Raw genomic sequence first — 27,230 nt, forward strand, 5'->3', positions numbered from 1 at the left:
TGTTATTAGCAAGATAAGAAAGGTCACCTACCACGGAGAGGACAGTGCAAGTGACGATTAGACAGGGAAGACAGCGTGGGTGCGTAGAGGTTGTGGGTCCAGAGAGTCAAGACTGGAGGTTGATGAGGAGGGTAGGTGGTGCCACTGGCTAGAAGCAGCAAGGAAGCGTGATGTGGGTGCTGGAAAGGGGTCTTGTTTCTAAGCTGCGTTGTTAGAAACTGTATCTGAATCAGACAGGCCAAGCGAACTTGATAAACAGGAATTTGTGCAAAGGAAGCCAATTCAGTATTGTGAAAAATGGAGATATTTGGGTCCAAAAAGAGAACAATAGGTATCATGATACCCAGATCAATTCTTTAAAGGTGTGAGAGGCCAAATAAGAGAAAAGATCTGGTTTGTATTTCTCAGGAGGACAAAAGGCCCAAGAGGTCCGAAGACAGACTTCGGCGAGACAGGAGAATAAACTGTCCAGTCCTTAGACCTGCCCCTCAGTGGAACAGGGGCCCTGCGAGTTCACATGGGGAGGTGATCAGGGAAAGGAAAGATCCCTCTATCAGCCTGGAGGCTAGACTCAGTATTCCCTCTGCCCTTTCAATAGAGTCTCAATTCTAATTACGCAGAAAGTTGTTTGTTATGCATTTCTGTGGATCCTGTGGCACAATTCTTCTTTGGGTTTAATTGTTATCTTTTAAAATCAGTGTCAAATAAATCCCAAATACAACTAATTATAAAAAACAATTAACAGTAAGACATTTTAATCGTGGACGGTTCCTTTTTTTTTTTTTTTTTTTTGGCTCCCAGTTCCCCTTATCTAATTATTTATAAAAGAATCTACTCTAGGCTGAGATACTAACCCTTTCTGATTAATGACCTTTTATTTTTATTCTTCTATTTCCATATATCAATATGTAATAAAGCCTTATTAATTAAGATTAACTTAAGGAGAGTTCATTTGAATTATTAGGAGGTCTGGCGTATGGAATATTTTAAAGTAAACCCAATTGAACTTTCATGAACACATAGTAAGCCCACATGGGCCAACCCCAGTGCCTTCAACAGATACCCCTTGGGGAATGGTTATGAATAACTTAGAAGCTTTTTAATTAGCATATCTTTGTTCATATGTAAATGTGTGCTTTTGGAAGAGTTGAGGTTATTTAATACATTCTGCTGACTGAAATATTTTAAACATTCCCTTTACAATTTATTCAACAAATTGTTACTGAACAACTCCATGCCATGTCAGGTGCTGGGCTGGTGGAGGGGGGTGGTTAGGGGAAAGACAGGCATGGCCCCTCCCTCCACAGAACTTAGAGTCTAGTGGCCAAGAGAGACACCAGTCAGATTATGCACACATACTTATACACGCACACCCCTCAAACAACTGTGAAACTACAACTGTGATGAGAGCTACAGAGGTACGTGGGGTTATAAATGATCTAAGGGGGGATTTAATCTCATCTCTCATCTAAGAAATCCATGAAGATGTCCCCAAGGAAATGGGGACTGAGATAAGACGTCATGGAGGGTAACTATGAACCCAATAAGGGGAGAGAAGAGAACGTGGGCAGAGTATTCCCAGTGATTAATTGGATTATTACGTGTAAGGGCCCGTGGCTGAAGGGGGTTCTGTGCCCTTTAAGAAATGAAAGAAAAGCCAGTGTGGAGGTGATCACTCGAGATGGAGCAGAATCCAGGGGTCGGTCCATTGAGGACCATGTTAAAGACGACGGCACTTATCCCGTGCATATGCCTTTTCCTCATAAACATTTTCTAAGCAGAGAGAAAACATCCGTGCCACCCCTGGCCTAATTATTACAGATTTTGAGTTCGCATAATCTGAAATAATGAGTTTTAGGAAATCCACATAAGCAATAAATTATTCCAAAATTATGTTTATTCCAAATGAATGGCGTCCATTAGGCTAAAATTATATAAACATACTAAGAGGTGGGACGGAATAAATAAAAATGAGAGAGTTATATTAGCAAAAGGACAGGCAGATAACCCTTCTCAATGACCTTGGTGCCTCTGCTGTTTTCCTCTGATGGCAACTGGGAAAAAAGAACAAAAGGAAAAGAGAAAGCACCCCCTGCCAGTCTTCCTGATGCTTGAGGGTGAAACAAGCTCCTAAGAACTGTAAAAAGAGCTGTGCCACCAGGCAGGGCGACATAGCCCGCTGCCACACGTCCAAATAGGGCGCTCTTGAGCACGGCGCCAACCTCCCCGCACGCATTCACCAGCACATCCTACACAGAACACTGGTTTGGGATGGTTTTGTTTTCAAGAGCGGGGTGTTTTCTGAATGCCAAAAAGCGCCTTTTGTGATTGCAGGCTGGCGGTGGACGGGCCGTTCGGGGCTGCCCTGACGGATGTGTTTCACTATCCAGTGACCATGTGCATTGCTGCGGGCATAGGGGTCACGCCCTTTGCCGCTCTGCTGAAATCTGTCTGGTACAGATGTTGTGAGTCACAAACCCAGCTGAAGCTGAGCAAGGTATGGAAAAAAATCATCAGTTCACCCTTCCATGAAGTAAAAAGTTCAGTGTCCTTCTATCTATCATCTGCCGATTCCTGGGGAGGGTTTTAATTAACTAGGAGGGATAAACTCAAGGATCCTTAACTATACTTACGTTCTTAAAAATCTCCATTCAGTGTTACATTTATGAGAAGGGTTATGTCTAATCTTGTTAAAGATGACAAGACATAAATTTTATTGCTTCATTGCCATTACAGGACATGTAGTTGCTCATGTCAGTGAAATATGGACAGGCTGCAAATGGCTATGTGACTGGGCTGTGGTGAGTGGTATTAACAGGCAGCGTTAGATTCCTTAGCTCGATGCCATGGTTGCAAGTGTACAATTTGATATTTTCAGCTCATGGTCTTAATTGAGAAGCAAAAAGGCCACAGTTGTGGTTCCTTTGTCTCCTTGCTTGGTGTGGCCATCCAGCCCTAGGCCCCCCTTTTGTCATTCCTTGTACGTTCTCTGACTAGCCACCTCCATGGTTCCCTTCGTGCCTCAGTCCATCCCATAGCTGAGCCATCTTAGGATCAGCAGCAGACACTGGAGTGACAGGAGAAAAGGAACCACGCTAACACGGAATGGGGTCAGCTCAGGAGGCCCCAGGATGTCAGGCAAACCTAGTTCTAGGCATGGTTCTGCCACTTCTCTGATTGACACGCTAGCTGCGGTTCCCTCATCTGTCAGAGGGAGACACGTGATTGCATCAGCATGTCTCCATGTGTGTTCTACAGAACGGTAGTCAGAGGGTAGGGTCCGCTAGAAAGAATTCTTAGTCAACTCACCAGAAAAGCTATGACAGATCCCCTGTAGGAGATCGCCGCCTTCTATGAACCTATCCCCTAGTTTCTGCAGAAAAGAACCTCCTCCCGTTTTGATTCACCCGCTCTTCTCAAGCGTATCTACCCACCACACTTTCTTCACCTACCATTCTCTCAGAAACAGCGCTCTGAGAGGCCTCGGGGCCAGGCCAGATGGAACCATCTCTACGGGTGGGGCTTTCTCAGCTAAGAAATTAGAGTATCTTTTCGTGAGTTTCCAAGTGACAGGTGCTTGACATAACATTTTCTCGCTTTATTTTTATAATCTTCCCAACAACCTTACAAAATAGATAGCACAGGTTCTGTTTTCCAAATGAGGACTCTGAAGCTTTAGAGAGACCAAAGTCATTTTCTGAGAATACCCTGTTAATGAAAGACACAACGGGATTCAAACCCAGGTCCATCTGGCTCTTGGGTTTCATACAACCCACATGTGGTGGGGATGACTCCCACCTGCTGTACTGTAGGCAGACTGTGGTCAGAGAATCCACCCCAGCCCGATTCCACCCTCTCTGGCAGCATCCCGCTGAGTGCACCCGCTCCCCTCTCTGAGCTGGCTTTCCTGATCCTCACGATGGAGAAATAAGCATCCATATCCAACAGGGAGTTTTAATACCAAATAAGACAAATAGATAATGTGGAAACATTGCCTTGTAAATGTGTGTAAAATTATATTAAATGTGTGTTATATCTGCCAAAGCTGTAAATAGATTGCTAGTACTACCATGGATGCTAAGAGCCTGGATTACTCAAGCATTGACCATCTCGAAGGCAGGGAGTTAGGCCTTTCACACACACTACTTCACATCACCTTTCTGAGGCACTTACCACTTTTATTCACATTTTACAGAGGAGGAAATTGAGGCTGGATCACAAAGCTAATAAGAAAGATAGAGTTATGTTATGACATTGTCATAATGCATCTTTCAGATAAGTAGTGTCCCCATATTACCAGTGAGGAAACTGAAAGCTAGCAAATATCAGAATGAGAATTTGAAACCAGGTCCTTCTTAAGCTAAATCCCATGTTCTTTCCTTTGTGCTCCAATACATTTAACCAAGGGTTTTAAGCTGTTTGGGCTGCTATTTAAAAAAAAAAAAAAAAAAAGCCATAGACGAGGTGGCTTATAAACAACAGAAATGCATTCCTCACAGTTCTGGAGGTTGGGAAGTCCACGATCAAGGCACCGCAGACATGGTGTCTGCTCAGAGCCCCTTCCTGATGCACAGATGTCATCTAATAGCTCATCTAATAGCTCTGACTTCCCACTGCAGAAGGGGACAAGAGAGCTTTGTAATGGGCGCTGATCCCATCCCAGAGGGCTCCCCCCTTGTGACCTAATCACCTCCCAAAGTTCCCAAGTCCACATTTTGGGGGTAGGTTTCAACACGTGAATTTCAGGGGGTGGGGAATGGGGCCACAGTTCAGTCTGGCACAAAAGAAGCAAAACAGACCCTGTTTTCTATGTTTGGACCCCGCAGAAAAGCTTCGTTATGGTTTGTGATGATTCCTAGGTCTCGGTAAACTCTTGCTGTCTGCCAAGGAAAACCCACTGTAGCGGCTCAAAGCTTCATAGTTCTTGTTACACTAAAGGTCGCATTATGCTTCACACGGAGACGGTGCTGGGATCGTGCATCTGACATTCATTCACTCACTCGCTCAAGGACAGTCTCTTCCACACCTACCATGTGCCACACCCTCTCATCCTGACATGAAAAGCCTGTCACTCTCCTCACACCAGACGTATAATACCTGACCCTTCTCTCAAGATCCGTTACCCTATGCTGTTCTCCTTTTATATCATTTATCTTTCTTTTTTGTGCTAAGGTTCATAAAGTACCTTATTTCCCTTAACAGACTCTGAGCTTCTTGAGCATGGCTTCTCTGGATATCTTCATAATAAGAGACATATATATTTATACACATACATACTATAAATTTTGAATAAATCCATGGATAAATGTCTACATCCTCAAAAGAATGAACGAATGGCTTCTGCACAATTTTCTATGAACGTCTGGCTTACTAAGGTTAACGTTTTTATTTAAACAAAAAGACTATAAGTTCAGTAACTTTATAATTAAAATAATACATTCCAATTATTTTATTGCAAATAGGAAAAATTCTTATAGGACCCCCCCAGAATCTTAAGGTCCATGTAGGAACCCACAAAATCTTGGTATTGTCTCCTCTCTCTCGAGTCCATTGTTATTACTGGGCTCTGTTTATGGGTTTTCTCAAGGCCATTTCAGTTGGAGAGCTAAGCAGTTACCACAGAACTATAAAACAGAGACTTTGATCTCTATTCCAGGAAAGAGGAACCATAGGATTGGAAATAAAAAAACAATGTTTTCATGACTTATAAACATTGGGAGTAATATTGAGACAATCCTCCACTGAAAATAAAGATAGGAATAATAGTATACGGGAAAGAAGAAGCTGAAAGGATAGGATCACAGAATCGAAAGGGTTTATCTGCCCAGCTTTGCACCTGACAGTAGTTAGAGTGGACAGTGATGTGTCCAGAGTCCCTACCTGGCTAGCCTCAGACTCAGGGCAGGAGCCTGCTTTTCTGATTTCAGAGCTCTTTTATGAAAGAAGTGAGGTTTTATGCTATTGAAAATTTAGGCTGAAAATCACACTTAAGACCCACTTCTGCATGCCTGAGAAAAAGTTTAGGAACTTTCTCTGTCCTAGGGCAATTCTGTGTTTGTTTGAGTACAGCCATCATTAGGCTTATGTAACTAATATTTGTCAGGGCCGCCCACATGCTTTTGATATAAATACTACTGCTTCCACTCACCTGTCAGCATCTCTGTAATTTTTTTTAAGTGCTACAGAGCAAAGCAGTGCATTCTTACCTAACAATGTCTTCATAATTCTAGATCCAGGCTGCAGTTTTCAGAGTGTTCCTTTCTGCAACAAGAAAAGGGGAAAAAACAGCATAGGGGCTCAGAGCTGGAATTTTAAGTGCAGTTGGTTGGGATTTTCTCCCTCCAGTGTAAAAAATACCAGTTGCCATAAAGGCAGGCACTTTTACAGACCAGCCATATGTTGCAGGTCTACAGGAGAAAAAAATTTGCTCAAAGTTCCCGTCACGGCTCAGCGGTTAATGAGCCCGACTAATATCCATGGGGATGTGGGTTTGATCCCTGGCCTCGCTCAGTGGGTTAAGGATCCAGTGTTGTTGTAGCTGTGCGTAGGCCTATGGCTACAGCTCCGATTAGACCCCTAGCCTGGGAACCTCCATGTACCACCGGTGCAGACTTAAAAAGATGAAAAGACAAAAAAAGAAAAAAACTGCTGTAGAAACACAAATTAACAAAAATTTGCTAAGAAACCCTACTTTTCTTAGTTGTGACCGTTGCAAGCTACATCTCTTTACTCTTCTCCCCTGCCACTTTGTTCTAGAACACTGCTAAGTAAAAATACCAGCCAAGAGCGAATAGGATCATATGTATCACTTTCTGTTTGAAGCTGGCATTTTTCAGGTTTCTTTCTAGCTGTCTTTTATTTTCAAAGATAGTGGGGCAGAGGAAGAGAGAGAATCAGTTAGGACAAAACTTCCCAAGAAGGCAAAATAACAACAAATCTAATGATGACCTGCTGTGAAGAAAAAGTTGTAATGTATTAAAGGGTATTTTCAACACAAGAGTGAGAGCCAGACTTCACTGAGTTGGAGGCAGAGGAGAGCACACTGCTCCTTTGGGGTGAGAGAAGGGGGTGTGGGTGGTGGGGCTGCCTTTGTGACTCGATGTGGACCAAGCCGAGGGTGAAAAGGCCCCTCCGCGAGGAGCGTTCCCCAACTCCTGCCGAACGGGGGTGATTAATTCTGCATCACACTCAATTTGTGAAAAGAGCCCTTGAAAAAAATTGGGACAGTTTGCTTGTGCAAACTGTCAAAATGATGAATGAAATAGGTGTGTACCAACAGGGAGGGAGGGGCAGATTGCTGACATAAACGTATTGGCCTCCACATTTCAGTTCTTCCTAAAACCCTGGGCCGTGGAGTCAGAACCGAGAACGGCCAGCTGGATGCTTTGGTTCATTTTCTTAACTGCATGTGTAATCTTCAGACAATAATAAAATAGATTATAGAAAAACTGAGATAATCTAATTTCTTCATAAATTGTCTTCCTTTATCAGCTCAATAATACATAACCGTGCTAATGGGTATTTATAGTGTGTCCCATGCAAAATGGCCTTTGGGTTCTTAACCTAATATAATAAACAGATAATTCAAATAAAAAGACAGCATGGGCCAGTGGGAACAAGCAAGGCAAAGAGGCCCAGAAAGGCAAAAATCCATACTCCACTTAAATATATTAATAAAACAAAGGCGGGCCTGCTCTCTTTTCTAATGAATGAAAAATGCATTTCATTTAATCTGTTTAGTTTGAGAAATTATTTACTTTCGCTTTCCCTCACCCTGGCACTCTGGCTACTCCTGGAATTGATCATCTCTGGTGACTGCCGAGCGCTGTGATAAATGGAAGCGGGAGCACGAGGCCAGCTTGCATCTCCGGGAGACACAGGTGCTTTTCATCTTTCACTAGGTGGCCTCTAAAGACTCCGGTCCCCCATGGGGCCTCCCCATTGCCCTGTGGGGAGGTGACCAGTATTAATATTTTTAATATCTTGGTTTATGAACCACACAGGCCATATATGACTGCAGGGTGCTTGTGAAAGATTCAAATAAAATCATCTAAAATCTCCTTTCATTCACTTTCCTTCCCAAACTAACCTCTACCACCATCTTGCTCTCCAGGGTTCTCACTTGAAACAGTTGAGTGCCTCTTATTCCATTCTTTTTCTGCCCACGTATGTGCGCATACTCACCTACACACATAGGCAGGGTGTTATTTTATTTCCGCATGAACAGAGTGGGGGGGGAGAGAAAGATGTGCGTGGTGTGTTTTTGTTTTCCGTCATAATGTGGCTTGCAGCTCCTTCAAGTGTCAGTGTCTACGTACTGACCTTATTTTATTTAGCACCTTCAGCGTATTCTGTAGTATGGCTATCTCACAGTTGATTTAATCATTCTAGCGTTAATGATCATTTCGGCTGCCCAACAAGTATTTTTTAACTATAATTAGAAGGAACCGAGACGCAATAAATTCAGTCCCCAGACAGAGGGCAAAGCAGTAGCATAGCCACGAAACCGTTAACATTAAGCATAACCGCTTTAAGAAGTCTTAATGGAGTTCGAACTGTGATACAGTGGGTTAAGGATCTGGCATTGTCTCTACAGCAGCTCAGGTTGCTGCTGAGGCTCAGGTGCCATCCCTGGCCAGGCACAGTGGGTTAAGAATCTCGTGTTGCCTCAGCTGTGGTATAGGTGACAGCTGCAGCTCGGATTTGATCCTTGGCCCAGTAACTTCCATTTGCTGTGGGTGCAGCCAAAAAAAAAAAAAAGGTTGACAAAGACTGTCTTAGTCTTACAATGGGTAATAGGAAAGACAATTTATGATTTTATCTCTTTAGAACTGGATGTGGAAACCCCATTCGGGAAGCTTCTCAATAAGAAGTAGTTGCTTCAGAATGTGTTGGCTAACATATTCATCCAGGTTGCAGAACTCAAGGACGCACAGCGTGTAATTATTATGCAATGCTGTATGCTCAGCCTGCACCCTCATGAACAACCTCCCTCTTTGGAAAGGAAAAAACCCCTTGCAGAGAGACTCTGGGCCCTAGGTGGATAGTTGGATAGATAGATAGGTAGATAAATGGATAGATAGATAGATAGATAGATAGATAGATAGATAGATAGATAGATAGATAGATAGGTCATTTTTGTTCATATTCCATCCACAAGAAATGGATTTGGGGTCTAAAGAAATGCAGGTTGTATTTGAGGTGTGTCTTCCACTTGTGCTTGGGGTGCCTATCCAGGTTGTGGCACGGGAACTTCTGATGGAAGAGTCTGGAACTCTGAGAATAAAATAGATAAGTAGCTTTTCTTATTTCATTTTCTGGGATCCATTTTCATTTTCTGTTTCATTTTTCTAAAAACAGCACAGATCCCCTTCCTACTGATCCCTTAACGCCTTGACCTGGTGCACAAGCTCTTAAAGAGAAGCCCAGGCTGTGGGGAACGTGGGGACGGGCTGGAGCTGCAGCCCAGGCCCTCGAGACTGGACATGGCTGAGTTTGTCTGGTGGTTCATGCCAGGAATGATGTAACAGGTCCCAAGCACACAGAACTCCCTAACCCCATCACGTCGTTCCGGAGTGGTCCCCTAAAACACCTGGATCTGTCAGATCTCAAAAATGTGTGGGCCGAGTCCTGTAAAAGAAATGCCTCCATTACTACAAAAGTTCAGAACTTTCATCATTTTACTGAGGATGATTTTCTGTTTAACAAAGCCATTTAAAGGTACCTGAAATATTTTTGGCCTCTGTTAGCAGCTACAGAATTCTGAAAGCCATGCTTTGTACAGGTAACTGACTTCAGAGCGGTTTTATTTTTGGCAACAGAGGAGGGGTGAGGGTTGGGAAGCACAGATCACAGACACATAGCCTATTGTTTGGGACATTTGTTCTAGCGTTGACCAGACCCTTCCTCCTGGACGAAATGCAGAGGTGGGAAGCTTCTGTCCCTTCACAGTGAGTGTCCCTCACCATTAGAAAGATGAAAGGGAGTCAAAGTAAATACGCTTTTCCTCTGTTCAAAGCCCCGTTTTCTTCTTTTTCTGCCTGAAGCACTTCTCCGGAGCCCATTCAGTGCCCCTCCATTGCCCCTCGCACCAAAGCTGCCCAGCATCACCTGTAAGTCAATTACAGAAGGAAAAACACACAAAGCCACTACAAGGAACCAAAAAGTATAAAAGGCTGGGTGAACCCTCAGAACACTGACACACAGCTAAGCCACAAGAAAGTAAGGACAGAGATGAATTCTGTTTGAAAGAATAAGGGTCAGTAAGTGGAGGAAGCTCAGATGTGACTATTTTTCAAGTAAGGATGATTGGGACTGGATTTGAAATTGACAGTTTTTTGGTGGTTTTTTTTTTTTAAATGAGTGCTTTGGTTTCATATTCTTAGGTGAATATTTGTAGCATGTTTCTTAAAAAGTTAAAATAACAGAAAATAAGTCAATGTTGTTTGTTTTACCCCAAATGCCACCATTAACATTCCCAGATAAAACAATCTACCTACTGGGCAGAGGAAGGACAGGACAGGTGAGCCCCAGTGAGAAGGGCATTAAATGCAGCCAGTTGGTTTTTATTTCCATAGGGAGCAAAGTGAGTTAAAGGGAGGGCTGAGGGTTTGAAAGAGTAATTTAAATTAGGCACTACACAAAGTGGAGAGAGGATAGCAGTATTCATCACCTCATAGGACACAAAACCAGCCTCTTGGCCTCCATTCTGCCTCCCTGCTCCTCTCCCTCCCTGACTCACCCCCCGGTCCACTCTCAGGATGCTGCCAGAGTGACCCTTCCTTGGGATCCTTCCTCCGCTGATGTCCCTCCCCTGCTGGACACCCTGCAGGGTCTTCCTGACTCAGAGAAGAGCCAGGCTGGCCCCACAGCCCCGTCTGCACCTCCTGGCCATCCCTCGGGCCACACCTCCCGCTGCTTCCCCCTCCTCACTTCTCTCTGGCCACACAGCCCCCCTGCTCCTCCTGGGAGCTCCCATGCCCAGGCCCTCCTCTGCTCGTCACTTCCATCTGTAGAGTTCCTCCTCCAGCCATTCAGTTCTCTCCATGTCTTGGCTCAGAGGTCCTTTCTCCTTGCAGGACTTTCCAGCCTGCCTTACGTTTCTGCAAAGTAGCGATCATCCTCTGACACAGTCTATACGTTAACTGATTAATTCATCGTCTCTGTTCTCACTCTGAAATGCAGACTCCATGAGGACAGGGAATCTGTGTGTCTTTTGTTTGCGCTTTAGTTCCAGAGCCAAGAACAGTCTTCATGTAAAGTAAGCATTCAATAAATTCAGTGTGTTCTGTTCAGTTCTTTGAATCAGCAAGGAACGTGATCATCAGAGGGAACCATAGATTGAGAGGAAACTGAAAAGCAGCTCCTTTGGGTGTGTGTGGCAGGGGCGGGGGGAGTGACACTTAGGGATTATTATTTGTCCTGGGATTAATAGTCCCAGTGCCCTTCCAACCAGCAACTGGCCAGGAAATACATAGACTCTAAGATGGTGATCTTCCTGACTGTTCATTCGATAAATTCCTGCACAAACCTGGAGAGAATAAACAAGATGTTTAGCCTTGAAACACAGTCTCTGTTTTTTCCCTGCATAAATTTGATCTGTTAATTAAATCTCCTCTGTAAGTTTCATTATCTGGTGGTGAGCTTGCAGGCTGGCTGGAGATGGGGGAAGAGAAGGCCGGCCACTGAAGGCAATATTTCCTGGTTGGAGATCAAGGCCAGCCCCCTTGTCCAGAGGTGTCTCCTTGGGGAGGAAGTGCAGGAAACAACAGTGGGCAGTGGTGGGTAGGAGTATGCAAAAAAGAGGAGAATTAATAGGCCTGTCTCCTGTGGTTTCCTCTAGATATGACTATATGAAACTCAAAACACGAAAAACTAAAACTCTATTTTAGCAAACCGAAACTACTAATTGTCACATGCCATTTGTCAAACACAGAGAGTTGAGGAAAGAAGGAAGGAAGAAAGGAAGGAAGGAAAGAGAAAGAGAAAGGAAGAAAGAAAGAAGCTAAGAGAAAGGGAGACAGACAGAGGAAGAGGGGAGGGGACCAGGAGAGGGAGGAAGCAATAAAAGAGAAGAAAAGAAGTGTTCCTCAACAGAATCTCATTGTAGTAATTGACGCACGACCGCCGCCCCCACCACCAGCTTTCTTGGACACTGATACCTCTGGCTGAGGGGAAACATCTGGCACGTGTGGCTTGATTCTGCAATTACCATAATCTCCACCCTCGGGAGGTCAAGGCTGGTGAGATGGATTCGTGAACAAGCCTTTGGGTCTCTGGAGAAGAGAGTTCAAATCCAAAGCTTAGGCCATAAGAAAAGATGAAGGGGTTGGTCTAATGGTTCATCCCCCTTTGGGAGCAGTGAAAGGCACAGCTAGTTATGATTATTAACCTTGTTCAGAAGGGGCACAGCCCCGAACGCGGTGAATTGATTCTCGTCCAGAGAAACTGGCAACAACCCACAGGCTCCTGACTCTGAATTCACTCTGGGCCTTTCCAAACACCATGTGAATTTTTTCTAAAGAAATCACAGTGTGACTGTTTGCTCACTGGCAGAGAGAAGCCTGCTATTTTGTAGAAGTGCCCATTTGGGCTCAAGTAATTTAATGGAGATAAAGTAGTCTGCGATTATCAGCACACTATGAAAATAGGGACAGATCTGTTTTCTTGCCTTCTCTCTCGACAGGTGTATTTCTACTGGATTTGCCGGGATCCAGGAGCCTTCGCATGGTTTGCTGATCTCTTACTCTCACTAGAAACACGGATGAGTGAGCAAGGGAAAACTCACTTTCTGAGTTATCATATATTTCTTACTGGCTGGGATGAAAATCAGGTATTGATTAGACTGAGAATAAGCAGTATTCTTTAATGAAAGAGCAAAGAGAAGAGAAACAGTTTCAATAATAAACTATATAGTTATCTGGTAGCTTGAAAGTATTATTTTTATGTTCTTTCAAAGAAAAGAGAATAAAATAAAACCAGATTAGAGAGAGCTATTCAAATTGTAGAATAAAAGGACCTACAGTTCACTTGCCGAGGAATAGAAAAGAAGATTGAGAAAGAGTTTGGTTAATGGAAGACAATCCCAAATTTGAAAACCCAAGAAAAAAATCATGTCGCTAAAAGTAGCATTTGTCATTCCAGTAACATCAAGCTGATATCATGGATTGGCTGTAGTGTCTTGTAGAGCTCCTAACCGGTTCTGATTCTATGCTGTTCAGAGTTAAACAGAAAAAATTCCCAGGTGTTGACATCCAATATTTTGTATTATAAAGTATGTGAGCTCCTACAGAAAATAATTACTATGAGTACATGATTTATCTAGAGATTTATTTTTCCTAAGGCATTCTTAGAGATTGTGTGCACATACGTTTATTCACCCAAGAGCAAAATGATCTTCTGTTGTGTCAGGGGTTCTGCAGTGTCCTGTATTAATGACATATTAACATTGAGTTTACCAAGAGAATTTATATCAAAATACTGCACTGTGGGAGTATTTCTGTGTTGATAATATTGAATAATAACTATTAAATTTTAAATCTTTTTTAACTCCTTAAATATGGAAACTAACAATGAAGTGATTACTAGGTTATGAAATTTATGTTCTATGAAATTTATGCACTTCTCTGACAGCTACTACAGATATTTACTTTAAGGAAAGTGTGTTTGAGCTAAAGAGGTTTGTATTAGTCACTAAATTTACAAATGAATGCCCTTCTATGAGCTGAACTAGCTAGCTAGCTTGTTTCTCTCTCCTTCCCTCTCTCTCTCTCTCACGCGCGCACACACACACACACACACACACACACACACACACCCCTCACACACACTCACAGATTGGCCCTATAGAACATCATTTCTGCAAATGAATAAGATTTGGCTTGAAATTTAGGAGCAAAATGATTTTGGGGGGTCTTATTTGTAGTCAGCCTTAAATGTTTATTCCTCTGAGATGATTCGAAATAGAGATTTCTTGGAAACTGGACTTGAATCATCTTAATGAATTAAATAGTGTTAATTATATTTTCCAAACAAACATTTTTTTTTTCTTATTCACATGGGAATTTGGACAAATGATCCGTTTGGTGAAGTATAAACACAGCCTTTGTCTTCTGCTTTCTGGTCCTTTGCTTGCTCTTCCTTCTGTGGTACCTGGATCCTGAATGTCCGCCTAGGCCATCCCAGTCATTAGGAAGATGTGCGACCTAGGCACTGTTTGATTTTGTGACAACACAGCTCTGCCCCATCCCATCTCTGCCACTTCCAAATGTATGCTATGAGATATACTTTTCTTCTGAATACGAGTGAATTAAAATAGATATGTTCTTAGATTTTTGCCATGACATGTTGGAAATTTCTGAGATGCTTAGATTTCAGGACAAAATAATTGGTACATGCTGTCAGCAAGGAATCAAGAGGCTGTTTTAGAAATGGCCAATTGTTAAATTCAATTCAACAACCTCAAAGTGGCAGAATGACAAGAACAGAAGGGACAGATGGGAAAGGTATTGTGAAGGGCAGATCAACAGGGTTTGGAGATTAATTGAACATTGGGCTGAGAAATATGGAGCAAACATAATTCCAAATGTTTGAACATCAGTGATTGGTAGCTGGACAGTACCACTGATGGAAGTAGGGAAAGCTCTTTTTTTCTATTGAATGGTTCCCAGACTTCTTCTTAGCAAACACTTCCAGGCCCCTTCCGACCTGACAGCAACCAACTTGTTCTGTCGAATTCCTGTCATTGTCCTCTGGCACCAAAGCCACCAGACAAAGCATGTTCTCTAGTTGTGCCAAGGACTTTCTTGCTCCATCTCCTCTCATGGTTTCCTTTCCCTGATATGTCACTTAATGCCCTCTCACACACCCACTGCCTGCTGCACAGAATCATCCTTTAGAGCCCCTTTAAGCCCCCTCCAAGGCCTTCCCCACTTCTCTCAGTCAGGGTCACTCAGGGCTTCGCCAGACTAACTTACTTACCTCTCCAGGGCACTCTGCTTCTGTCTCGAGTAAAGAAGGGTGGTGACCTGACTCGGGTCACGATAGTGGTGCACATGGACTGTCCCTCCCTTCCCTGACCAGTCCCTCTCAGAGATGTGCTCTCTCTCCTTTGTAGCACTCCTTTCATAGCACACTGTCTACCTATGGAAATCACTTAACCCCTACATGGTGGAACTAACAAAGTCACAAGTTCTCTGAAAAGTGGGTGATTCATTTTTAAACCTGATGATCAATTCGAAGGAACAGAAGGAATTCTACATTAAAAAAAAAAAAAAAATATATATATATATATATGTTTGGCGTGTTCCCATTGTGGCACAATGGAAACAAATCCAAGTAGTATCCATGAGGATGTGGGTTCAATCCCTGGCCTCTCTCAGTATGTTAAGGATCCGGCATTGCTGTGAGCTGTGGTGTAGGTTGCAGACGTGGCTCAGCTCCTGAGCTGCTGTAGCTGTGGCATAGGCCAGCAGCCATAGCTCTGATTCTGACCCCGAGCCTGGAAACTTCCATATGCCCTGGGTGTGGCCCTGAAAAGACAAAAACCAAAAACCAAAATATGCACTTGGGAAGTTTTGAGATCCAGAACCCTACTCAAGCAGGAAGACAGAGACTTAGGAGAGAAAGTTTGAATTCATCTTTGTAGATGATGCTGATTGGGTTGTTAGAACGGAAGCTCTCTGGGAAATGGTGCTCGGCAAGAGATGCAGAGAGCTGAGCTAGAGACTGGAAAGGCAGCTCCATACCGAGACAGGAGAATATGATAAGAAAATAAAATCCAGTGTTTCTTTCTTGAAGAAGAACCAAAGATAAGTGGAAGAATTAGGATTTTGTAATACAAATAGAATCAAGAAGAAGCAACGTTCAGCCACATGATGGAGAAGCCCAGGAGAATTAGGCCTGAGTTGGTCATTAGATTTGGCACTTCTTGCCTTCTTCTGCCCACTCCTCAAGCCAGCTTCCTCTAGGGCACCAGTTATTCTACTGTTAAGCAACGTGGGGGTATGACATGGCCTCTCCAATCTGGAGGCCAGTACAACTCTGACCTTGAGTGCCAGTTTCTAAGGCGCAGTCCTCAACTACTTCACTCCTTATCCCTGAACTCTTGTCTCATAGTTTGTGCTTTTTTTCCTCTGTCTTGATAAACCCTCCTAAAGAGAGGGTCCTCCCCTCCTCTTGTCATCTCCCCCTCCCTTGCCTGGATTCCTGTTCCCAAACTGAATCCCCATGGTAGCCTTGCTACCTGGGGGTCATTCTTGCCTGATGGCAGCTTTCCGCAGCCTAGATCTCTGCCATTCCACTATAGTCTGCCATTATCTTCTAGCCTGTTAGGCACATGCATTATTTTCTGCCCAACCTTCCTATCCCTGCCTGTGTTCCTAGACTGATGCTAAGTCGGGGAAGTGGGCTTGCAGCAGAATGGTGGAATAAGAGCAGGACCCAGGCACAGTTGTTACCCAAACTGGTCTGAGGGTATGAACAAACAGCACTAAGGGGTAAAACCCATGAGCCCAAGAGCTGTGGAGGGGCCTGAGGGATAAGCACAGCAGACACATCCCAGGAGGTAAAAAGCAAGACTCCTTCTTACCTACCAGAGTTCCACAAGAGCTGCCACAAATGACAGCAACTTAAAAAATTATTTCTAAGCATTTCACTGCTCCAGGCTCTTATTTATCGACCACCTGATGCCTGGGTGATTTCTTGTAATTTGAAGGTAAGCCGTTGGCCACAGAGTTGCAACCATGCCCCTTGCTAAGCTCTGGCCACTTGACCTGCCTGCCAGACTCAACAGCCTCCCAGCACTTGAACCCAGACACAAACCATTTCACCCCAGTAGCCAGATCTGATGGTAAAATCCAGCCCCACTCTGTCGATTTTCTGTCACTTCTCAGATCTGTCAGTGCCCTTCTCAGATCCCTAAAATTTCCTGCAAAGTGAATGGGGACAGAGCTGGAGATGACTTTTGAGAAATTTGGCAGAAAAAAAGGAAGGAGCTTAGTTCTTGCTTTCCCTTAGCCCAACTTACTGTATGACTTACATCCTTTCAGGAAAAATCTCTTTTCCAGGCTCACGTTTTTGCCCACTAGTCACATCGAAGGTACTTTGTTTCAATAGTGCCCAAGGCGGAATACAAAGAATTTCCCGTTTAAAAAAATCTGTGTATTAAATCTATGAATGAGCATAGTTACTTCCTCCTTTATTTAGAAGTAGGTTCCTTTTTTTCCCCCTAAATGTCATCTGATACTACAATTTTTACTTTAGGCCTTTCACATAGCTTTACACTGGGATGAAAATACTGATGTGATCACGGGATTAAAGCAGAAAACCTTCTATGGAAGACCGAACTGGAATAACGAGTTCCGGCGGGTAGCCTACAGTCACCCCAGGTAAGGCAGCTGGCTCTCTTCTGCCTGCTGGGAGCCTCCTCAGAGAGATGGGCTCCATTGCTGCTGGAATGCAAAGCCCTTGGGCACAAGCTGGTTAATCTGCAGCGGTGGGCACTTTGTTTAGAGATAAAACTTCGACCTTAGAAAAAGTAGTCATGAGATATTCCAGGAACCACACACCTCTGCTTGATCAGCTTATAGCATCTGACAATTGTCAACACCATTGAAATTTTCACACTTAAGCTCAACTGAAGATGGTATTTCTTAAACTCCCTGTGCCTTCAAGAACTCTTTGGTGAACACAGCTGATCTCTAATTACTCAACTGGGGAATTCACTTGTGCCAAATTGTAAACTGTACCTAGCATTTCCAGCAAAGCCGACAAAAAATACTCTAAACCCAAGAAGGGATTTGGGCAGTGGTTAGGACCCAGAATCTGGAGTCTGAGTGCCTGGCTGTAAATCCTGGCTCTGCCATTGCCACCAGTTTACCTTGAACTGTTACCTTGAGCAGACCCGGCACTGACCTAGTCTGCTTCTCTGCAAACTGCAAATAAAAAATCTGTGTACCTCCTAGGTTTCTGTGAGGACTAAATGTGTGAGAAGTTGTAAATTACCTAAAAGAGCGCTTCGAGTTGAGTAAAGTTAGTGGCTATCACCATTATTACTATTATTTTATTTATCACTGGTACTATTATCAGTATATGATAAACTCAAAGGTAGAGGAGGAAAGAGTATTTGCTCTGAGACCATAAGATTGGAGTGGAGGCTGTGCGTTCTGATTCTAGAAGATACTGGCTATGCGACCTTAGACAAGGGGTTTATCTGAGACTTTGGGCCCCATGGGAGATTCTGTACATTCACAGTGTTATTTTCATCATTTAAAAAGTGCATAGTATATTGAAGAGCTTCATAAAGTGCAAAGCACCAATGAAAAGTTATTATTATTAGATATCTGCTCGATCCATCTTTGTTTTGAAAATCTCATTGTCTACAGTTCTTGAAAGGAGCGTGTCCTAATATTGTCTTTGTTTAAGAAATAGTTTACACATATGAGGAAAGACCTAAAGTAAGCAAGGGAGTTTGCCCTGTGGACAACTGGGAAAGAGCAAAAAGGCAGTGCATGCTAAGGCCCTGAGGCAGGAGATACTGTTCCTGGCATCCAGGAGGCCAGTGAGGTTGGAACACAAGGATTGAAAGGGAGCGTTGCCGGAGAAGGTGTTCAGGAGAGATAAGCGGGGTACAATTACAGGTCATTTTATTTGGATTTCACTCTGAGCAGCAAAGCCACTTGGAGGTTTGAGCAGAAGAGTGACAGGATCTGCCCGTCTTACGTTTAATTGGATCCCCCTGGCTGTTGTGGCTTGTAAGGGACATTGGTCGGAAATGAAAAGGCCAGCAAGGAGGAGAAGGGGTGGCTTGGGTGAAGGTGCTGAGAAACAGTTGGATTCTGGATAATTTTTGAAAGTAGACCTGACATGACTCGCTGCTGGCTTGGATAGGAGACATGGCACAAGCTAGACTGAAGTTAGACGAGAACCAAGATGAGAACCATTGTAAGAGGAGTGGTTGGCAGGTGTAGGATGTCAGGAGTTCAGTTTCTTGACAGGTTTAGCTCTAAGATGCCTGTTATACATCCAAGTGGAGATATCAATTAGGCTGATGAATATGAGTTGAAACTTCAGGGGAGAAGTTCAGACTGGAGGTACATGCTTGGGAGGTGTGAGCATATAAATTGTGCTTGGAGCCACGAAACCAGATGAGATGAGTAAAGAAGCAAATATAGATCAACAAGAGTTCCAAGAGCCATGATACTTGAAGGGTAGGAAAATATATTCTCTATTTGCAGGTTGTGGAGTTCAATATATATTATTCATTGCTATTTTATACATCATGTCATTTAGGTCTTCTATAAGGACCCATTTTCAATCCACTTTATCAGTATTAAACCATTAAAAGTAAAAAAAAAAAATCTACTAAGGCATCTCTGACTAACTTCTCATTTGCTGTGATTTCTCCATTGTCTTAGCACTTTCCCCCCAGTTCTGGCATTTCGGCTTTGTGGTCTTCCTTCACAGGGGGTACTGCTTCATTAAGCTTTAGTTCCCTGGTACTTTTTCTGCTCTGCAGAATACTCTCCTGGTGAATATTATTCATCTTTTGGTTAGTTTGGTTGCTCTGTTTTACACTTTTTCTTATCTAGGTAGAAAACCAACAAAATGTTACAAGCTTCTACGTTACAATCATGTTGCTGTTTTCTCCTTTTGTAAAAAAAAAAAAAATATCTATTCATCTGATAAATGTTTTATGCTCAGTTCTCAATTACCATGGCTTAAATGTTCCCACTTTGCAAGCTTTTGACATGGACACATATATCTTGGTTTTTAAGTTTTTATAGGTAAGACTGCTCTTTTCTGTGGCTGTCCCTTATTGATGCCTCACGTTGTATTTGTGTATTTGTGTTACATATGAGGTTTGCAGCGCAGTGGGAAAGTCTTTCAAACCAAACCATTTAATTATCTCCTCCGTGCCCTGGGAAAGGTGTGAGCCAGAAACACAGCATCAGGAGCCGGAGAGCAGAACTGAGTTTGCACAAACTCTGCCTCCAGAATGATATTGCTCCCTGCTGAGAAGCAAGTCTGTCTGATTCTGCAGAGAGTGAAGTGTAGAGAACTGTTGGAAGGTGGGAAAACTATGTAGCTGTCACTTTCCTCGTTGCCCTTGTGAGGGGTGTGTTTATTCCTTTTCAAAAGCCATAATCAAAAGTGTAGTGCATACATGAACTTAAAGCCCAGTTGAATTGTTCAGCACGATAGCTATGAAAACTCTCTCCTCCTGATGGATAACTTCATCTCTTCCGGAGTAGAAGCAGGCTGCCCCCCAAGGTTTGGGTGTCACTGAATCAAGCCTCTTCATCACACTTCCTAAGCTCCCAATTCTAACAATAGTGTATTTGTAATAGCCTTAGACTCTAGAGCAGTTCAACTTATTACATAACATCAACTATCATGTAATTAATATTAGACACATGTAGGCAAAGATCAATTATCATTTTATCCATGGAATGCCAGGTCTCCAAGAGAAGGTAAAGAGCTTAGCACCATTCTCCAAAAGACTTTTTAAATGACCTCCTTAAAATAATTTTGTTTTCTGCTGTGTAAAAGAAGATTTATACTTAATGAAGCTTTTAATGAAGAAATCTCGGGAAGAGAATGCCAATAGAATCTAATTTTTAAACAAGAAAATCTAATATCGAGAAGTATTTCAATATCCTGGCCTTTGTCCAGATATAAATAAAACACACAATTCAGTTATTGTTCTGCACAAAGGACAAAGTCTCATTAATTTTCCTCAAGATGGTTATTAAAGAGATAAACAGTATGTTTTCCCCTGATTATGTCAAGGATGTATTTGTTCCCAAGCCTCCTTGGCTATACTTACAGGACAGGTCTGTCCTGTCATTAGCTCATATCTTTTGGCAAAGATAGGATAGAAGGAATTGGTGGATTTGTTACGGCCTCAGAAAAGTTTCTTTAAAAAAAAAAAAAGAGGTTCTTTGTTCTTGATGTCTTTGAAGTAGGCTCTCAACCATTTCTATTCATCAGCACGAAGCCAAGGATTCTTAGGGCTTACTCTTTTAAAAACATTTACCTGTTCACTTAAAGCTGGAGTTTGTTCTTGTTCTAAGAAGGAGTTAAATCAAAAGGATAAAGGGAAGAGGGGCAAAAACATTTTTTTAACAGAACTAAAAATAAAGCTTGAAGGGAAGCAGATCAAAGAGAATAGTGCAAGCTATAAAGGAACCAGAAAATTGCAAAAATAACAGTAATAGAGAAACAAATTGATGGGCATCAAATTGAATACAAATAAGGAAAGGGGAAAAAATTAAAAAGAGATCAAAGACTGAGAGTAGAAAACAGGAAAGTGTATTCTGTTGTTTTTATTTGCAATTAATGTTCATAATTGTGTCAGCTATATTACAAAAACACAAGTTTTAAATGAGGCACAATAAATAGTAAGTGGGTATGTAACAAGTAAGCCTTTCATCCATACGGCCAAACTCACATGCATGTGACAATTGTTGTACATTGCTTGTTAAACAAGCACAGAAAATTACTCTAAACACAAAAACAATGGAAATTATTCTCCCAATTAAAATAAAACAGGCTAGTTAAATATGTGCATTGATATCTGTGTCTTACTAATCTTTCGAAATACAGGTCTTATAGGAAAACGGAAGCTGTACTTTATTTTTTGTAAATGTTCTCAGTATGTTCCCAAGCTTTAGGCAGATATTCAGAAAATCAGGAAATTGTTGCCAAGAAGTAGACAGGATGAAAATAAATATATCTTTGTCGCATCTAGCTCCTTATTGATAAACACACATTGTGCATGTACTCAACCTTCTGGATTTGTAGATGAGTTGTTTTAATTAATTGAATAAGATGATATTCCATAAGACTTCAATCTTTGATCTTTCGTTTCACATAATATTTATAGTTTTCCACTTTTGACTTATCTACTAATAACTTCATCATGCCTTGTAGGCATAAAAATTTATGTAATTAATTACCATAAAAACTTTGAAGATTTGGCCATTTTTTTCATAACTTCAGTAGAAGTGTTTCTTTTATCTTGAGGGGAAAATAAAGAATAGCAGAGTACTACCATTTGTTAGAACAGTACAACCCAACCCAGCAATGACGGCAAGCGCCGACTCACCATATGATTGGGGCTTCTCATCCGTGCCGCATGAGTGTATTTTAGACCACCCATTGTTTTCAGAAATGTAAAAATACCTTTATACTAAACTGGGTAAACGTGTCCATCTGGAACCACATTTGCTTGTGTGCACACCCTCCAATTCTCATTTCTATGTGCATATGTGCAGAATGTTTTCAAATGATATTTTTAAGAAATTAACATTCTGATTATGGCACGCAAGTGTGCCTATCTGACAGGATATCCTAAACATTCATTATATGACTAAATGGTTCAGAATACTCAAAGAAATAGACTGACATGGAAATCCCACACATGACAAATTATAGCTTCCCCAAAAAAAGAAGACCACTGTAAGTTTATGACTGGGATATTGTTAGGATACTCTCCTGGTACCTTTGCACCAGAGGACATTCAGCTCTCCAGTTCAAATCAAGTGAAGACACAATGAAAATTACTGGTGTTATCCCATTTGCAGTAGGTAGGATTAGGGAAGTATTGACCACAAGGTGGATTTATCACTATTCTTTGGTGGTATTATCTGTCAGAGCATTAGATATGGCAAAAGCATTAGGATTTTTCTGTGTGCAGTATTTCACTGTGAAGGTGTATGTATTATAGTGTTTTATCAGAAGGGGGAGAGGACAAGACTGGGAGAAAATTGGCTCTCCCATTCCCAGGGACCCAAGGCTCTAAGTCAACGGCTTTCATTTCTCTCCCTTGTTTAACCATGACATCCTCAAGGGCCGCAACTGTATCTGTGCTCCTCAGAGCAAGACACAGGAACAAGCTCCAGCAAATGAAGGGACAATGAAAGGGATGAGGAAGCTGGGACAAGAATGCTGAGTCTGGCCAGAGAAGATGGAGTTGGTGGGAAGAAGTGTCTCAGCTGTGAGCAAGCGCTATCAGCGAGGTCCGTAACTTCTAATCAGCAACTGAGTAATTAGGACACAGAAAAGTAACAGAGCAGGCTGCTCAAATCAACTGGGAGATGGTTTAAAAAAATGGCCAACACAATTATCATCTGTGGTTATGAAAAAGAAGGTGTTGTACAAAATATAATTATGCGATGAATCATTTGGAGGCATTTCTAATGAAAAACATTCTCTAGGAAAGATTAACCAGAAGTTGTGTCTGTGGTCTGATACCGATTTTCTGGCTCTCATTGTCTTCTTTCAAAGCCTCCATAAATCCACGGGAAGCTTCTGTTTATCGATTTTATTTGCAGAAGGCACTCAGGGCATAAAGTAATTTGATTTTTTTAAAATGGGGTTTAGGGTCTGCCCCTACAGGGTTATAACTTACCAAGCATAAAAGCCAACACATAAAAACAAACATACAATTTAAAGAGAGCAGGGCTCAAGGCAGCAGAACCTGGGAATCCAGCAAGATGGTGGGATTACTCCCAGGCACACCCACTCCCCCATCTATCTGCTGGACAGAAATCTCCTGGGAGGTGACATTTTGGATGCCTTTCATGCATGGCATTGCCGAACTGTTTTGAAAAATGCATCAACCCCACAGAAAAGAGCACGGTTATTTAGCAAATAAGAGGGGGACGGGAGGATTTTCTTTATTGTTTATCAGAGCTAAAAATAATGCTGGTAATGTTAACCATCTTTGCAGCTTGTGTAAAATTTGTCCTTTCACATCAAAGTCGGCAGCCCAGACTGATCAATGCCGCCAATGTTGTCCCTGATCCAGCTCCTCCCGTGTGTGCAAACTCTGCAGCCTGCAGGCTGTAAACGGAAGAATAATGCCTGGTGCTTTTATACCTCTTTTACAGAGAATCTTTTTTTTTTTTCATTCTGAGCAATCATGGGTAATTAAACTTTATCGAAGAATTTTTTCTTTACCGATCCCATTAGGGTTCTGTTGCACTTGTCCATGGCCTCATAAAAAAAAAAAAAAAAAAAAAATGCCGCCACATCTGTACCTTAACCACTTTGTGGGGCTTCTCAGCTCCACGCTTCACAGTAAGCATTCATGATGAGAAAGCTCCAAACTAGAAATCACAAATGCCGAGGAGGAGAAGCAAGGCAAGCAAAAGAATTCCGCGTGTGGGGACAGTAACGCACACAGAGCTAGTGAAGGACTGGCCTTTTTGCCTTCGAGAATGGAAGATGATGAATGGCCTTTGTGAGACTTTTTGGTGATTGCATAACCATGACAGTTACATAAATACAGAGAAGTGTGTGCTCAGCTGTGCAGTGTAACAGCCACAACTTTAAAAGAGTCGGGGTAGCTGTGAACTGCTGGGGACATCCGTGGTACACCTGACAGCCAGCAATCAGAATCCTTTGAAGGGGACTCTTAAAGGCAAAGCATCAAAGGGCATCGTCCTGATCAGCAGCCACTGTGGCTGCAAATGAAAGGGCAGTCTTAGCCTGTTGGGAATAGGCCAGTGGGCAGTCTCTTTGGTGACACCTACATTAATGGAAAAATATCACCACCCATAACAGTGTCTTTGAACGTAGATGCAAGGATGCCTCTGGGTATCAGACTCCTCACTGGGAAGGGTCTTGCCTGACCCATCTATCATTCAAAATGTTTCAGTCCAGAACTCAAAAAACCTAGTGCAGGAGCACTGATCCAGGAAGCCTGTAATCACTGCTGGGTCAGCAGCCCACATCACATCTTCTGGTCACTTCATGGAGCAGCCAGACATCGTGCGGGTCGTAATGGAAACTAACTGTTCCCGAGAGCTCATCATTTGCCAAGTATGGGGTGGAAGGCTGGCCTAACCCTCACACAGGTAGTAGGAGTTTGGCACTAGAACTGTCCCCATGGCTAGATAAAGAAAGAGGGGCTTTGAGGAAATAATTAACATGCCCTAAGTTTCCCAGCAACAATGTGGCGGAACCGATAGCACTCTTAACCATTGGCTGATAGTTCCATAAACACTGTAAAGTTGCTTCTTTAAGTCATAAACTTGTATTTTTTTCAGTGAGAAGTAATTTCTGCAAAAAATAACTTCTCAAGTTTAGCCATGGGAATGATGTCTTTAAAAATAGTACTTATGCGTTTTAAACATATTTTCATTTATAAATGAATGCACTTGATAAGTTCATTCAAAGCTAGACTTTGGAAGGTAATTGAACCATTAATATCTACCATGGATATCATGGTCCTGGGACACATAATTAAATGTGGATACAATACATGGCAGAGAACTTTGTTAACATACAAGTTAAGAGGAGTGAAGCGACAGAGGCTAAGAAAAACGGTATGAGGAAGTCAAGGCAGTGTAGCGGGCTGGTCCTGGAGTCCGAGCAATTTCTCTAAGGCAGTGTTTCTCAAAGTGTGGCTCATGCAGGACCATGAGCCTTGCTAAAAATGCGTTCCTTGGAATTGAGCCTGGGACTCCATGTTTTAATAATCTGCCTAGATAATTTTATGCACAATAAAGTATGAGAACTTTTGATCCAGACCAGATAACTCATTAAGCTTGTGCTGGAGATTGGAAAAATGCTGCAAGGAATCCTACAATGCAAGATAAGGGGAAACTTAGTGTCTGTAAGTCCTTGTAGAGACTGGCCCCTCCTGATTGCCAGAGACAACCTGAATCCTTGTGTTGACTCATTGTTTATGTATAAGCAGAGCTGGCAGCTGTGTTTACAAGGGATTTGAGCAGCCCTGGGACAGACACTATACGCAAAAATACCTCTTGAACACACTTTTCTGAAATGTCATAATTAGAGATGACAGCTTTGGGGTGACTTTATTTTCAGCAACGTGAGTTTCCTTTTCAACTCTTCTTCTTGGCCTTCCTTGAAAACTAAAGTAATTCCAACAGGAGAAATAAGCTACGTTGCTAGGAGTTTTGTATAAATGTTATTATCTGCTAAAAGGCAGGGTTGAAGAATAGTAATGAGTAACACTTTTTAAAAGTTTTTGAATGCATTATCTCATTTTGCTTTGGATAAAACATACCATGTTGCCATTTGCTATCTTGGTTTGACTCAAGCAGAGACTGAGGTTCAGAGTCTTACTCAAGACCACATAGATAGTAACAGGCAGAGCCCTGTATGCATTCCTTCAACAGACATGTATTGATTGTCTGCTGTATGCCGAAAGGTAGGAAACGGACCAGGTTCCTGCTCCCAGGGAGCTTTTGTTCTAATCACCCACCCAAGAGGATGCTAAGTAACCAAGGTACCCTGATCAAAACTCCAGGCAATGTCACCTCCGTATCAAAATGCCCTCCATTATGGCCCCTGGCAGCGTCCGTCTTCTTGGCACCATCTCCCCATGTGATGCAGGGCATATTAGGACTCTGGAACCTCTGGAACCTGTGGGAGAACATGGTGATGAAAGTAGGGGAGAATGTTAAGCAACAGAGGAAGTGGGTGGGGGAAAGCATACATGAAGTCACAGCCACAGCCACTCACTAAGTGGCTTGCCCTCTCTTGGCTTCTGGCTGGCCTTGCCCCTGTGTAACACGTCCTCTCCTTTTCTTGCCTCCACTGCAGCAGCAACATTGGAGTGTTCTTCTGTGGACCCAAAGCTCTCTCCAAGATAATTCAGAGAATGTGCCGCTTATACTCATCAGCTGACCCCAGGGGGGTTCATTTTTATTACAGCAAAGAGAGCTTCTAGACTGGAGGGAAAAAAAAAAATCTATGTGTTGTGTAAGTGGCTATAATCATGTAGGGTCAGGAGTCAGGAAACTTTTCCCATAAAGCACCAAACAGTAATTATTTTAGATTCTCTGGACCATATGGTCTGAGTCGCAACTACTCACCTCTGCCATTAAGCACCAAAGTAGGAGTTCCTGTTGTGGCGCAGTGGTTAACGAATCCGACTAGGAACCATGAGGTTGCGGGTTCGGTCCCTGCCCTTGCTCAGTGGGTTAACGATCCAGCGTGGCCGTGAGCTGTGGTGTAGGTTGCAGACGCGGCTCGGATCCCGCGTTGCTGTGGCTCTGGCGTAGGCCGGTGGCTACAGCTCCGATTCAACCCCTAGCCTGGGAACCTCCATATGCCGCGGGAGCGGCCCAAGAAATAACAACAACAACAAAGACAAAAAGACCAAAAAAAAAAAAAAAAAAAAAAAAAAAGCACCAAAGTAGCCACAGTACCTCAGCAAATGGCTGTGGCTGTGTTCCAGCTTCCAGCAAAAC

General features: G+C 42.6%; 1 protein-coding gene across 1 annotated transcript in view; it reads left to right on the forward strand.

The window, feature by feature from the left end:
* NOX3 (NADPH oxidase 3) overlaps positions 1-26,869 on the forward strand; it is a 57,460-nt gene extending 30,591 nt beyond the window's left edge. Inside the window, exons 11-14 of the mRNA XM_021086590.1 lie at positions 2,335-2,497; positions 12,686-12,832; positions 17,263-17,387; positions 26,581-26,869. Coding sequence (XP_020942249.1) covers positions 2,335-2,497; positions 12,686-12,832; positions 17,263-17,387; positions 26,581-26,707 — 562 coding nt within the window. The 3' untranslated portion in view covers positions 26,708-26,869. The remainder of the gene's footprint in view (positions 1-2,334; positions 2,498-12,685; positions 12,833-17,262; positions 17,388-26,580) is intronic.

This window comes from Sus scrofa, chromosome 1 (assembly GCF_000003025.6).
Source record: "Sus scrofa isolate TJ Tabasco breed Duroc chromosome 1, Sscrofa11.1, whole genome shotgun sequence".
NCBI lineage: Eukaryota > Metazoa > Chordata > Mammalia > Artiodactyla > Suidae > Sus > Sus scrofa.